Below are 15,747 nucleotides of genomic sequence, written 5' to 3'. Positions count from 1 at the left end.
CCCTCCTGGGCAGGCCTCTCCTCTGCCTCCCACAGCATTTCAGATCACACCTCTATTAAAAGCTGGTCACCCACTCGCCTGTAAACTTATTAAGGGTAGAAATTAAGTCTTCTTTACTCCTATATTCACAGTGTTGGCACAGGCCTTGAATCAGAGGCCCTCAAAGAAAGATGAAAATGCAAAAGAGAAAACAGAAAGACCAGCTCACAGAGCCTCAGGGGGAAGTGCTCAGCAGAGACAGGGAGTCCCACCTTTGTAGCCAGCTCTTTCTCTCGATCCACCAGGCTTTCAATGTCTGCTGAGTCGTAGCCACTACTCTCGCTGGGTGTGATGGCACTTTCAAAGGTGGTGGTTGAGATCTGAGAGGAGATGCTGGTGGAGGTGCTGAGGGTCCCGCTGCTGAGGCTGGGGGACAACGAGTCACTCAGGGATTTGGGGATGCTGTCACCCAGTCTGTCACGGAGCAGCAGAAAGTGGCGGGTTTTCTCCACCTAAGAAGAACAACAGTACAAACTCAGCAAATGCAAGCTCATCAAGGTCTTAATAAGCAAAGTATTATATCATGCCTCCACTGTGAAGGAGAACTGCCAAGCCCTGGTCATAGGCAGCAGCTGAGCATAAGATGATAATTGGGGCATCTTGCCCAAGAGTTTGCCTGCGCCTGCCTCCCCTCCAGTACCTCGTGCAGGAGCTCCAGCTTCTCCAACTCCCACTGGTGCTCTAGGATGAGGCTGTCTCCCCGGGGCCGCCAGCCAGCCAAGTTCTCCTCCCCCCGCACATACGCCACTGAGGTATCCAAGATTTTCCTTCTCCTCCGCTGCATGCCTGAGATAAGAGGAAACCACTTTTTTTTTCCCCACAGAAAAACTCAAGTCTAATTTTAGCTCAAAAGGAATGAATACTTCATACATATGGCACACTAGGACAGTTGTGTCTCAAGATACATGGGGTATTAATAAAAAAATGTTATCCTTTTTGCTCCAAAGCAACTGTCTGAACTTCTTTTAAAACTGGGTTTTATATTCTTAGATAATTATGAAGCTGGTAATGCAACTTGAGAAAATGCTAGATATTATGTTAAGTGGAAACACAGAGATTAAATAGTCTGCACACTATTGGTTCAAATATATAAAAATACACTCAGAGCAAAGAAGTGGGAAAGGACTATATGCACCTCCCTCATGTTTCATGGCTCAGTCAAGATGGTACATGACCAACTGGTTCTGCCTCCATTATTTCCCATTAATTTTTTAAAATGTTGTACTGGTTTCAGAAGTTCGTTACATTGTACAGGAGACAGGGATCAAGACTATCCCCAAGAAAAAGAAATGCAAAAAAAGCAAAACAGCTGTCTGAGGAGGCCTTACAAATAGCTGTGAAAAGAAGAAAAGTGAAAAGCAAAGCAGAAAAGGAAAGATATTCCCATTTGAATGCAGAGTTCCAAAGAATAGCAAGGAGAGATAAGAAAGCCTTCCTCAGAGATCAATGCAAAGAAATAGAGGAAAACAATACAATGGGAAAGACTAGAGATCTCTTCCAGAGAAGGCAATGGCACCCCACTCCAGTACTCTTGCCTGGAAAATCTCATGGACTGAGGAGCCTGGTAGGCTACAGTGCATGGGGTCGCAAAGATTCGGACAGGACTGAGCGACTTCACTTTCACTTTTCACTTTCATGCATTGGAGAAGGAAATGTCAACCCATTCCAGAGTTCTTGCCTGGAGAATCCCAGGGACAGGGGAGCCTGGTGGGCTGCCATTTATGGGGTCGCACAGAGTCGGACACGACTGAAGCGACTTAGCAGCAGCAGCAGAGATCTCTTCAAGAAAATTAGAGATACCAAGGGAACATTTCATGCAAAGATGGGCTCAATAAAAGACAGAAATGGTAGGGACCTAACAGAAGCAGAAGATATTAAGAAGAGGTGGCAAGAATACCCAGAAGAACTGTACAAATAAGATCTTCACGACCCAGTTAATCACTATGGTGTGATCACTCACCTAGAGCCAGATATCCTGGAATGTGAAGTCAAGCGGGCCCTAGGAAGCATCACTACGAACAAAGCTAGTGGAGGTAATGGAATCCCAGCTGAGCTATTTCAAATCCTGAAAGATGATGCTGTGAAAGTGCTGCACTCAATATGCCAGCAAATTTGGAAAACTCAGCAGTGGCCACAGGACTGGAAAAGGTCAGTTTTCATTCCAATCCCAAAGAAAGGCAATGCCAAAGAATGTTCAAACTATCGCACAATTGCACTCATCTCACACGCTAGTAAAGTAATACTCAAAATTCTCCAAGCCAGGCTTCAGCAATACATGAACCATGAACTTCCAGATGTTCAAGCTGGTTTTTGAAAGGCAGAGGAACCAGAGATGAAATTGCCAACATCTGCTGGATCATCGAAAAAGCAAGAGAGTTTCAGAAAAACATCTATTTCTGCTTCATTGAATATGCCAAAGCCTTTGACTGTGTGGATCACAATAAACTGGAAAATTCTCAAAGAGATGGGAATACCACACCACCTGACCTGCCTCTTGAGAAATCTGTATGCAGGTCAGGAAGCAACAGTTAGAACTGGACATGGAACAACAGACTGGTTCCAAATAGGAAAAGGAGTACATCAAGGTTGTATACTGTCACCCTGCTTATTCAACTTACATGCAGAGTACATCATGAGAAACGGTGGGCTGGAGGAAGCACAAGCTGGAATCAAGACTGCCGGGAGAAATATCAGTAACCTCAGATATGCAGATGACACCACCCTTATGGCAGAAAGTGAAGAGGAACTAAAAAGCCTCTTGATGAAAGTGAAAGAGGAGAGTGAAAAAGCTGGCTGAAAGCTCAACATTCAGAAAACTAAGATGGCATCTGGTCCTATCACTTCATGGGAAATAGATGGGGAAACAGTGTCAGACTTTCTTTTTCTGGGCTCCAAAATCACTGTGGATGGTGACTGCAGCCATGAAATTAAACGACACTTGCTCCTTGGAAGGAAAGTTATGACCAGCCTAGACAGCATATTAAAAAGCAGAGACATTATATTACTTTGCCAACAGAGGTCCGTCTAGTCAAGGCTATGGTTTTTCCAGTAGTCATGTATGGATGTGAGAGCTGGACTATAAAGAAAGCTGAGCACCAAAGAATTGACGCTTTTGAACTGTGGTGTTGGAGAAGACTCTTGAGAGTCCCTTGGACTGCAAGGAGATCCAACCAGTCCATCCTAAAGGAGATCAGTCCTGGGTGTTCATTGGAGGGACTGATGTTGAAGCTGAAACTCCAATACTTCGGCCACCTCATGTGGAGAGCTGACTCATTTGAAAAGGCCCTGATGCTGGGAGAGATTGAGGGCAGGAGAAGGGGATGACAGAGGATGAGATGGTTGGATGGCATCACTGACTCGATGGACGTGAGTCTGAGTGAACTCTGGGAGTTGGTGATGGACAGGGAGGCCTGGTGTGCTGCAGTTCATGGGGTCGCAAAGAGTTGGACACGACTAAGTGACTGAACTGAACTGTACTGGTTTCAAATTTAAAAGACATGAAAGTGAAGTGAAAGTGAAAGGCTCTCGGTCTTGTTCAACTCTTTGCGACCCTGTGGACTGTATAGTCCATGGGATTCTCCAGGCAAGAATACCGGAGTGGGTAGCCTTCTCCTTCTCCAGGGGATCTTCTTGACCCAGGGATCAAACCCAGGTCTCCCACATTGCAGGTGGATTCTTTACCAGCTGAGCCACAAGAGAAGCCCAAGAATATTGAAGTGGGTAGCCTATCCGTTCTCCAGTGGATCTTCCCTACCCAGGAATCAAACTGGGGTCTCCTGTGTTGCAGTCGGATTTTTTACCAACTGAGCTCTCAGGGAAGCCCTTAAAAGACATGAACTTACGTTAATTTAAAAATTTCTGAAGGAATTCTCTAGACACTGTAGTTAGCTGCTATGGGACTTAGATTCATACTCAGAATCTTCCTTTTATCTCCATTCTTACATGTGGGCCTCAGTCTCTTTTCCACATATTTTCTCCAAAATGATTCAAACTTACACTAAATGTTTTGAAAAACCCATAATTTTGTCCATGTTCCAGTTTCACAAACATGGAAATGCAGAGGGCTGTTTAAGGCCACCAAAATGGAGGAATAACAGCATTGCACAGATACATAAAAAGGGACACAGAACAAGCTCAGCTTAATATTAATAACGTGTCTTTCCATAGCATAGGAGGTTCAAATTCTAGTTTGACGGTACCTGTAAAGTCACACTGTCAAGTTATCTTTGGGGCTAAGGTAGGAAGGGAAATGGCTCTGAAGTTTTCCAAACCAAATTCACTGAAATACATTTGATTTTTTTTGCGAGGGAGTGGGGAGGGGGGTTATGACTCAGGCTTGTAGGATCTTATTTCCTTGACCAGGGACTGAACCTGGGGCCATGACAGTGAATGCACTGAGTCCTAACCACTGGATCGCCAGGGAATTCTCATAATATGCTTGAATTTGTTATACTGATAATATTCCACAGCCTAGTAACAATCTGTTCTATACAGTTTTTATAACTGTATAGCACGTCATAAAGCAAACAGTGTTGTAACTCTGAAAATGGTAACTCCTACCACCACCACCAAAGTGGCTTGTAAAATATAACTGGTGTCTCAAGAATGTATATCCATCCTGCATGGGTGGGATAAACTTTTGATATAGTGTACTGCAGTCAAATGCAAAGGTAACTCTCCCTTCCCTGATCCACAGAGCTTACCTGGACTTCCTGTGTCTGCCATTTTGCATAAACTGAGTTCATAAATTCCAGTGACTCGATTGCTATGTAAATTAAAACAAATAAACAATTGCTTAATTTCAAACAGCACAAAAACAGGAAGAATCTCAATTCTCTCTGCTTAAAGCATTGTCTCCTGTGCTGGAATTGCAACCCACCCTCAGATGTCTGTAAAATTACAGACATCGCTCATCAGTCACTGTTCTCCTATTCTAAACTTAGGACACAACTGAATAATAAACTGGAAAATGTATAATTCAAATGTGAAAACTGAATTTTGCCTTTTCTTACAAGAAAGAAGCGATGAAGGGGTAAAGGTCTGAGTAGAATGAAAATGATAAACACCAGCTTCTAGGGGGTGTGGTTAGGAAGGGGACTGAATCTTCTACTGCATTAGTAACCATTTTTAAGCTCAGTGGTGATGCACAGGTAGTCACTGTATTATTCTCGATGTACATTTATGTATCTAAAACACAAATAAATCTTAAGAATAAGAACGTCCCAACAGTAAGCTGTTAGAAATAATAATAATGACATTTAAAAGAACCTCAGTCCCTGCAAAACTGTTGGAGAAGTGTTCACAATGGAACATGCCTCCCTTCCTTTACTACTCATCCATCTGTTAATATTTTACTAAATGCCAACATTTACCTCACTGCACTCCAGGTGTCAGCTACCAAATGGTTGATAGGCTGAGAACCGTGAAAACAGCAGTTAGGAGACTGCTCATTCTGTACGGGGCCCACCAACCCGAGGCGACACTTGTCTCCAAAACTTACGAGTCTGGTGACTTCGAATAGCCGCTGCCAAAGAGGCTGCGCAGCGAGCGTGGCGGCGAGATCTTGGCGTCCCGGGAGTAGAAGACCATGCACACGTCCTTGGTGATGACGGCCGGCTGGATGCAGTGATCCAGCTGAAAGCAGACAGAACACCTGTGACCATAGTCTGGGCACTATGGCATTGGAAAGCTGGTCCCAGACATAGTGGGTGGAGGACTTCAGCTCTACCAGCAATTTATTTCAACAGCAAATCAGAAAACAATACATGTAAGGTCAGGCAGTATTCCTTGTGGGTGCATTTACTTTTCTCAAAATTTTTCAAAGTTTTTTTCTGTAGGCAATGGCTGATACTTATTATTTGTCATATACCCAGCACTGTTTGCCTTAAATCCCTTTTTGTGACCTCTCAACAACCTTCTTAGGTAAATGCTATTAATACTATCATTACCCCTGTTCAAGAGATAAGGAAATTGAAGCACAAAGGAGAAATCACTCTCCCAAGGACAGGAGGGCAATTAAGTGACAGCACAGGGAACCTAAACTCAGACAGGCTAGTTCTAGCATCTGCGATGTTAGCCACTACTAGCCTCCATCCACAACTTCCAAAACAAGAGGCCGTTTTCTTAAAATCATGCTTTCTCTGATGGATAGGGACTAGGCTACTAAAACTGAGAATGAAATAGAAGTTATACGACTTTTTGGTTAACTAGAGGCTGGGAACAGAACCTGATATAACCAGAGTAGTTAGCAAAGTATAATAATAATAAGTAACTTAAGGATGAGCTGGGAGGATGAGCTGGGAGAAAGGAAGACACAGTCAGTCACATGGTTCCTCCCCATTTCCTTGTCGTAACCTGCCCACTGTGCAGGGCTGGCAGGTCACAGCAACTCAAGTTGTGGGTCCTCTCACCTCCAGGTAGGCCGACAGGGTCATGTAGATCTTTTCTCCGTAGGGTGTCACTCGGTTCAGAAGGAGGGAGTTATGGAGGGAACTATCCCAGACGGCCTCGAAACGATAGAAGGTCCTGCAGTCGAAAAGGCAAGAGGGGTCACCTAAAGCTGCAGGCACCTAAGTGCAGGTACTGCCACAGTTGGAAACGCTCTAGAGCCCTGAAGTCATCTTAGCCCAGGTAGCGCCACAATCAGAAATGCACAATCAGAAATGCACAATCAGAACCCACAGTGACCCACAGTTCCAACTTCCCGAACTCTGACAACAGAGTGGAACCTTCATCTCCTGGGAGAAAAATGTCAGCCTCCAGCCTCTTGCCCCCACCCGTTGTCAAGGAACACTTAGCTATGTTCTTTTTTTTGACAAGCCTGTTTTCTCCCTGCCTATAAACATCAACAGAGTGAGATCAATCAAAAGAATTAAGATGAAAAGCAGAAATGAGTATGGACAGAAACTAATATAAGAAAGACTAAGTGAGCTCCTCCGTGAGTCAGTGACCAGGGCAGGAAATAGAGGTTCAATCATTTGAAGCAGCCTTCTTCATGTCTCAATTCCATCCTGCTGAACCTCAGAAACAGCACACACACATCTAGGAGGACTGATGGGAGAGACAGCATAGAGAACCTTGTTTTAAATAAAATATGAGGTTATTCTTAGCTGACATTTCAGTAAAAGAAAGTAATTTTTAGTACCAGAGCTAGCCAACTACTATTTATCAGTTTTCCAAAAATCCACGTAAGAATCTAACATTCAAATAACAACTAGAAGTTTGATTATTTAATAAACACCCATAAACTGATTTTGTAAACTGTCCTAATACCTTTCTTTTTTCCTCCCAGTAAAAACACCATAGCCCCTACTTGACATTAACCTTCCGGTTCAGCAGGTCTCACCTGAAACACCATCCTGAGTTCAACAGCAGAGTCAGAGATCAACTCCCAATTCAACCCCCGAGAGAACTGCCAGGGAAAACACCTTGTCCACCCCTGCAGAGTGGGCTGTCCAGCACCACACTCTCTGGACGTGTAACACACCTCACCTGATACAACTGGAGTTTTGCGCACTTTATTCCCTGCCCAGTACATTCCACCTCGCCCCTTACCAAATGGTAATCTCACTGCAGCTGTCTTTTCTAGATGTTGGCAAATAGTTGGCATATCTTCTCTCTAAACACACCTCTGTGATTCTTTCTCCAGAAATAATCAGAGAAAACAATACTTCTAAATGAACTCCGTAACCACACCTCATCCTGAGTGCTAGTGTTTGAAGCCTGATGATTTCATCTTTTTTTTTTTTTTTTTTATGATTTCGTCTTGTAGCTGCTTCTAGAAGTACAGTTGTAAGTCATCTTGCAGTATAGTTGACCTTTGTGCAACAGGGGATAGGGGGCTGACTCTCCATGCTCTTAAAAATCTGTGTATAGGACCTCCCTGGTGGTCCGGTAGTTGAGAATCTGCCTGTCAACACAGGAGACATGGGTTCCAGCCCTGGTTTGGGAAGATCCCACATGCTGCAGGGCACCACAACTACTGAGTCCGAGTGCCTACAGTCCGTGCTCCACAAGAGAAGCCACTGCAGTGAGCAGCGCGAACTGCAACAAAGACTAGCCCCTGTTCGCCCAAACTAGAGAAAGTCTGCGTAGCAAAGACGACCCAGAACAGCCAAAAAAGAGAAAAAATCTACGTATAACTTATAGTAAGCCCTCGATATCCAAGGTTCTGCCTCCGCAGGTTCAGCCAACCACGGATCACGGAGTGCTGTGGTACCTACTACTGAAAAAAATCAACACATAAGTGGACCCACACAGTTCAAGCCCGTGTTGTTCAAAGGTAATCAGCTGTACATGATACTCTTACAAAGATCTAGCTCTTAAGGTAGAGCATAAGGGTCAAGAAAATTCTCTACACAGATACCAAAGGAACAGAGAGACAGCAAGACAAAGATGGACGAAGCAACCAAGGGACCCAAACAGCAACCACGGAGGACAACACAAGCCCCTCCCCTGCCCCTGGGCTCACCAGAGAGCCCTTTATGACCCACAGAGCCCTGTTTTGATTGAATCTAAATTTTAGCTTGGTTTAAGACAAATTCTGACGTTGGGTGGTGGAATCCATTACTTCAGCAGAAGCCACCTGAGGGCTCTGTCCTTGAGACGGCTCTTTTATTGTGTCCCACAGTCTGCCGAGGGACCTGGAACGGGGCCTACCTGTGGCCCTGAAGTCTGGGCCCGCCTGTGCTGAGGTCAAGTAAAGCCCCTTTGTAGGGTGACGGTGTGTGTTACCCTGGAGACACCAGACAGTGATTCCTAGCCCTGCTGCCTGGACCTGTGACTCATTAAAAATTGAACCAGAACTTGAGCTTCCTGGGGCCAGGATTTACAGTTCATGATTCCCTCTCAAATGAGGCAAGTGTTCTGAATGTGTGTGAGAAAGCCTCTTCACATTCCTGTTGTCTGGTTTTCATTTAACCTAAAGAAGAAATTTCTCTGATAGAAACTTGGCTAACATAGAAAAATTCTTACATCACTAAAATCTCCCTGTATTGGGATGGGGAGAAAAAGGTGGTTTTTGTGGTTTTTTTGGTTTGATTTGTTTGGTGCTTGGGAGTTACGGCTGCACATTTTTTTCCAAAACACTCACAAAGGGTGGCAGTTCTTGAGAAGAGGTCATACAAACTACAACCAGGACACGTGAGTAATGCCAATGGACTCAAGCGAGCAAGAGAACTGGCGGTTAGAAACAGGGCTGAGTCCTAAAGCACGCTGTCCTGTATGGCTTTAAGGTGGTCAGGAAATAACCCCAGGTTGATTTCTCAAGATATTCTAGACAAAAGCAGCGTGTGTTTATGTGCTGTGTGGGTGTTTGTGTACATGCATCTTAAAAACCATTTAGGCTATACTGTTATGTGTCACTTCCTTCAGTTTTCTTTCTTCAACCAGATGGAAAGAGAGATGGGAGGCAATTTCCTTCACTACCAAACTAGGAATTTTTTTCTATTCCAAAAGCAGAAAATAAATGAGACAAGTAGTCCTGACAGGACAAAGAGAAATGTTTAAAAATAAAAAATATTTCTCACGGACTCAGCTACCGAAATAACTAAACTGGTCTCTGATACTACACAGGACAAAACAAAGAAAAAGGTTAACAATCACAAAAGCCTGAGATTCCATATGAAATGAAGGCAGTAACATTCTACTTTGCAATGTGGAAGGGAAAACTTGACACGGCATAAGAATAAAATGAGCAGGTTTACTAAATGGAATGAGAAAATAATTATGAACTCTACAGATTACTCAAGAACCTACAAGCGAAACTATACATGCATTAGAAAAGCCTAGGGCGCAACGGTGCAGAGTGAGGTCTCGCTCTATTCCTAGGTGGGTGCAGGTTTACATAGGGGAAAACTACTAAATTACAACAGCAGTCAAAGCAACAGAAGACATAAACCATTCTGATAAAACAGAATCTTTATGTGCAAAAAAGCAAACAGAAAATACCTAGGAATATCCTTATCAAGAAAGAGCCTGCAAAAACATAGAAAAAACTTTCGTTAGTACAGCAAAAGTCAAAAAAATTAAAAAAGGAAAAAAGAGAGGGGAAGAGAGAAAGGAGAAGAGAAAAAAAAACAGATATAAAACACAAATTTGCTGACAAGCAAAGTGAATTCAAGTGGACAAATAACAGCGAATTTCATGGGACACAGTTTGATAAATGGCTTACAATGAGAAGAGTCATTGTGTTAAGGAAATGCTGGACGTAGAAGGGAGACAGTTTTTATTAACATCCCTTTAGGAGGTGACTTACTATTGGAAATGGTAGGAAGTTGCTGTGGAGTTATGAGAAAACCAAACCAATTAGGTAAGAGAAATGTAGGACCGGGAAGAAAAGGAGCAATGGCTCTTATCAGCCGCACTCTGCTATCAATGTATCACAAGTACCTTCTAATCACGTATACTTAATACACCCAACTGGAGCTCTGTAAGTTCAACTTTAAACACTAAACCTTTAGGCAGAAAGAACAAAAGCTCTCTTAACCAAACTCCATTTAGCCACTTACCACATGAACTTATGCTCTTCACAACCCTAGAATGTAAAGACTGACATCCATTTCTCATTGAGCGTTATTCTAAAATAAAGAGGTAACTCATAGGCCCAGTGGAGAAGGAAATGGCAACCCACTCCAGTATTCTTGCCTAGAGAAATCCCAAGGACAGAGGAGCCTGGAAGACTACAGTCCATGGGGTCACCAAGAGTTGGACATGACTGAAGCGACTTAGTATGCATGCATAGGCCCAGACAATTTGCTCCAAAGAGCTGAGTTTTGTGCTTTTCAAGTATCAGTAGTATTTGGTCCCAAACCTGTCTATGCAGTTGTTTGTTATTACAATGATCTAATTTAATTAAATATTAGATAAATCACTGAAACATGAGAGCAATAAGAATTTTTGTTTAGTGTGAAACAAAACTAAGTGTGAAAACTAAACTAAATGTCTTTAAAAGACTTGATAACGGTGAGTTGTTTAAAACAACAGCTGTTCAATTAAGTTTGGGTGAGATGAATGTAAAAGAAAGAGGGAAATAAAATTTTAGTGATACATGATAAAAAGCTTAAAGGATTTTGCACTTTGATTTTCTTCTTAAGTTTCCAGTTCCACCAAACTGAAAATTATAGATGATAAATTATGGGTGTGGCTTTGTCAGAAAGACAGTCAGAAGTCTAATAAATGAGCCTACAATTAAAGAAAAGGCCTTGGCCCTAGAGCAAGAGCTTGACAAATTTATGTACATTTAAATACTTTAAAACAAGTGTTTATAGTCTGTATCTTTTTATTATTCTTGACTTTAGCAACTTTTTTGATTAATTAACTCTAAGCTTCTATTGGGAAAGATAAAGTTGGTTCTTTTTTTTTTTAATACAAAGCAAGAGATTTTATTGGGAAGGGGCACCAGGGTGGGCAGCAGCAGGGTGAGGAAACCCAGGAGGACTGCTCTGCCACATGGCTCGCAGTCTCGGGTTTTAGGGTGATGGGGTTAGTTTCCAGGTTGTCCTTGGCCAGTCATTCTGACTCTAGGTCCCTGTTGGTGGTGGTGATGCCAAGCAGGGCCCTGTGGGGCTCTTGGAATGAAGGCCTTTTCGTCCCCCATTCCTTGTAGGTTAGATTCCAGCCTCCACGACTTTTTCTGAGTTCCAAAGGGCAGAACAGTTGCTGAACAAAGGAGAAGCCAAGGTAAGTTGCTTTTAACAAAGTCAAATTTATCTTCTACACATCTAACCCACTGCCAGGCATGAGTCAAAGGACTGGTTAAGGTTACTCTAATGGAGGTAAGTTCAGCACAACCAGCACATCAACGAAACACCATGTTTCACCATCTTTCACCGAGTACCACAGGGAGGGTTAAGATATGTTCCTCACAGTTGCAAGGAGAACATGATGAATGCCAGCTGAACACTTTCTGTAAACGTCTGGCAGCAGACAGAACAGTGTGTGGGATTAATGCTAACTTCACAGAAATGGTGTTGTTCAAGATTTTGCCCAGGGAAGAGGCCAAGGGAGATGAGAGCAGCCTGCTTTATTTCTGCCACCCCACCCCCTGCCCCATATGTACACCCCTCTCAGTCACCTTCCCTTTCTGCCCACAGTCCCTGCCAGTTTCTCCAACAGGCAAAAAAGCAAACACACATCTGCTTCCTTTTCCTCATTCCCATGAAAATCAGAAACACAAGGGAGCAACGGAAAGAAATTAACCCTGGCCCAAACTTTTAACTCTGCTTCTGGTTTTTGTCTTATTTTTCCTCTCCCGCTTGCCAACAGACAGAAGCAACTTTTCAGGAGCAGACAGACCACAGAGAAATCCCGTAATTTGAAGGTTGTGTTCCGAACCACATTAGAACACATAGCCACTCCTGTTCCCCAGACCTCACTTCATAAAGACACAGAGCCTCTGTGCACAATGAGGGGACTCCTTCTCCAGGGAGGGAAATGCACCCCAGCAGATTTATTTATAGTTCAATACAGAAAAGCAGAATAGCTATGTACTTTATACACTCTGTCATTATTTGATTAAAAATGGAATTCTGAAGGGAACTAGCTTAAAATTAAAATTCATTATCTATAGCAGCCAATCTTGGTCAGAAGAGTTTATTATAATTTATTGCCTTTAATGCATAAGTGAAATAGCGAAACTCCTTGAGCCAATACTGGCAGCAGCAAAGATGAACACAAGAGAGTTCACTACACCTTGGAGAGCAGGTTTCCATGAAACCCAAGGCCAAGAGAGAGAGGTCTTTCTCCAGCAATCACTTCATAGGAAGACATTTAGTCTTAGCCATAGTTAATCTACATGTAAAATCTTGGGTGGCATGCTGAGTTTTCTTCTGCTTTTTCTCTATCGTTGTGCTACAGCTACAGCTTTTTCTCTAACATTGTGCTACAACGTTCAAACTCCCCAAAGGAAAGAATATTTTTGTTCTCTGGGAGTAACATATGAGTATCTCCAATGGTTTATGTTATTTATTTCTGAAGAACAGGATAGGCAGAGAAGGAATAGGGAGTCTAAGTGAGAAGGTGGGGAGTCATTAATGAATGAAGAATCTAATGGTGAAGTAATCAACTCCCAGGGCTGACTCATCACTCGCCCCGGTGGCCCACCTGCTAGAGTTGTGGGACGACTTCAGGTACTTGGCAGAGATGATATTGAGGGAGAGGATGGCGTCCACTGCAGCTTCATCCACCTCAGCCTTATTCCTGATTCGGCCTGAGAGAGACAAGAAAGAAACCAGGACATGGGGACATTTAAAAACAAAACAGTAATCCATTAAGCCAAAATGAGACTGTCAGACCTCTGTGTAATTTCCGGTGCCGGAAGAGTCATTTGGTTAACTGTAGTTTCAAAGTCTAATGTGGGAATTCTCAGTCTTCCATTCTTCTCCGTATTCTTTTTTTTAAAATTTTTTTTTATTTATTTTTTTTTCTTCTCCATATTCTGTCTCCCCTTTACATCCCACATTCAGTCAACTGTGAACATTTATTCATTGTTCAAAGAGCTTCTCATATTCATTTCAACTTTTATTTCCAACATCACTGCCCTGCTCATCAGGGGAAGCTCATCCCCTTCTGATCAGAGACAAGCAACAGTCATTTAACTGGTCTCCCAGCTGCTCTCATGTCTCTCCTTGTCAATCCACCCCACACTCACCTTCTATAATGTTCTTAAGCCACTGCCTTCATTATACCACTTTCTTGTTTAACATCTTACAATTCTGTTTTCAAATACTAAGACTAGGGTATGCAGCAGTGCACAGAGTTTCAGAACAGTCTCTGGAGCAGGACTGCCGGGGTTCGAATCTCAGCTCCGACACTAACTCTCTGTGAGGCCTGGGCACACGCTCAACCTCTTTGAGCCTCACTTTCCTCACCTGCCAAGTGGGAAAAACAATTCTGCCCTTTAAAGAATTTTATGATCATATTATATGTTATGTTATATTATATGAACTAACATTTTTAGAGCATTTAGGAAAGCACCTGCCACACTTCATGCTTGTTTAAAAAAAATAATAAGCCATAGGGTTACAGAAAAGCCTTAATAACTGCTGCCTCTGCTCACCACCCATTCTGGCCAGAAAGCATCTTTCTTTTTTTGTGTGTAAAAATTAATTTTGAAAAGCTTGAAAATCACTGTCCTGGATAGGACAGAGTATATAACCATCCTTCCAGAGGTCCCTAATTTGGTCTGTAGGTACCCAAGAGGTTTATGCATAAAATTCAGAAAGGCTAAACTGTAACAACTTTATTTTCAGGAGCCTCTAACTGAAACTGGTTTTTCCTTCCATAAGGAGGGGAGGGCACAAACCACAGTAGACTGAGCAGTACTTATACCTTTGTCCCAGGCAGAAATCACAGATGTTTCCGTTATCACACTAATGTCAACTATATGACACTCATTACCACTTTGAAATGATACAAATTAGACCCTCTGCTTATTTAACACATCAATAGAGAGCTTATGTTACAAATTTGTTTAGTTTTTAACAACTGCAGTTCAATATTATTAGTTCCCTTAGTAATCCCAAGTACTTTATTTTCTACATTTAAAAATGTAATTCTGAGGCTTCACCTCTGCCAAATGGGTCCATGGTAAAAACAGGGTCAGGCTCCTGCCTTAGCCTCTCATTCTACAGCTGATGCTGTTGGTTCAATCTTTTCCTCTCATGGGACCTCAATTCTGTCTCTCCTCTCTGGCCATAGGTTTCTAGCCATTTGCTCATTAGACATTCCTGACTAACTCCAAATGCTTGCAAAAAAAACAAACAAAACCCTCCAATTTCTCTCTAATCTACTCAGAGCATCTCCTACCAGCTAACCCAATCCTCTTGGATCTTTTTTGTTGTCCACTCTCCTAGCACAGGTCTGTTTCAGTTGTCCTCATTTGGTATTCATTCCTCAAACAGCTCTGGACACATACACACGCTGTTCCTCACTAGATCACAAGCGCACAAGGAGCAGAGGCTTCTCTGGGGCCTTCGGCACAGAACCACTCCCATAGTCCTTGAGAAAAATACTGGCAGTTGCATAACCTATGAAGGGAGCTGGGAAACAAGGGTACTTTTGACTCAAAGTCTCTCTTCTGATGGTCATGTTCTCCAGTGCAGTCTTCCACATACTCCCTGTGCTCCAAACAGGGACCAATCACATCTCTAAAAAAGCCTGGCTCCGTCCTCATCTGAAGAAATGTACTCACCTACCACCAGCTCACGAACATCCTTCCAGTGGAGCTCACTCCCCTTCTCATGGATGATGGTCACTGTGATCCTCCGCTGGATGCCCTAGGTAATGGAGCAGGGTTGCAATTTAGCTGGGGCCATCTCTTATTTCCTCTTGTTTGCCCTTTGTTGGATCGTCTGGTGTGGTGGTGGCAAGAAGGGGAGGTATGGAGAGAGATGGGAAGTGCTGTCCACACTGTTATTCTGAATCAAGGGACACAGGTGAGGGACTGAGGAAGAGCCAGGTGCTGATACAGCTTCAAGAACCACTGCCCAGACGGTAAGTCCCAGAGTGAGCCCATCTGACTCACAAGCACTTCTGAGCACTGATTAAAACTACTTTCCATTTGCCAAAGAGGGACCTCCATTTCACGACTGGATTTTCAGTCCACTGAAACCTTACTTCTCTATCTCCATTAAAATCTTCTGGCTGTGAAAGCAGAGTTTCTTAACATCACAGAGTGAAAATGGCATAAAACCACAGGGGAGCAGCATA

At 43.0% G+C, this 15,747-nt stretch overlaps 1 protein-coding gene across 16 annotated transcripts in view; it reads right to left on the bottom strand.

Moving 5' to 3' along the window:
* The window catches only part of KIF1B (kinesin family member 1B), a 151,256-nt gene that overhangs the window by 9,760 nt on the left and 125,749 nt on the right, over positions 1-15,747 (bottom strand). For 12 of the 16 annotated variants that reach the window (XM_086344423.1, XM_086344429.1, XM_086344425.1 and 9 more), the window contains 7 exons: positions 15,230-15,314; positions 13,141-13,246; positions 6,450-6,564; positions 5,540-5,673; positions 4,743-4,804; positions 680-825; positions 252-491 (listed from right to left, as the gene is read on the bottom strand). In XM_086344423.1, the coding sequence (XP_086200549.1) occupies positions 252-491; positions 680-825; positions 4,743-4,804; positions 5,540-5,673; positions 6,450-6,564; positions 13,141-13,246; positions 15,230-15,314 (888 nt within the window). Of the gene's footprint in view, positions 1-251; positions 492-679; positions 826-4,742; positions 4,805-5,539; positions 5,674-6,449; positions 6,565-11,299; positions 11,698-13,140; positions 13,247-15,229; positions 15,315-15,747 lie in introns of those variants that run through there. The other 4 variants (XM_086344436.1, XM_086344437.1, XM_086344438.1 and 1 more) reach the window with 1 other exon arrangement.

Source organism: Bos grunniens, chromosome 16 (genome assembly GCF_055505025.1).
Source record: "Bos grunniens cultivar Pamir isolate PY7600 chromosome 16, Bosgru_T2T1.0, whole genome shotgun sequence".
In the NCBI taxonomy this organism is placed as follows: Eukaryota; Metazoa; Chordata; class Mammalia; order Artiodactyla; family Bovidae; genus Bos; species Bos grunniens.
This window is presented reverse-complemented; position numbering and strand designations above follow the sequence as displayed.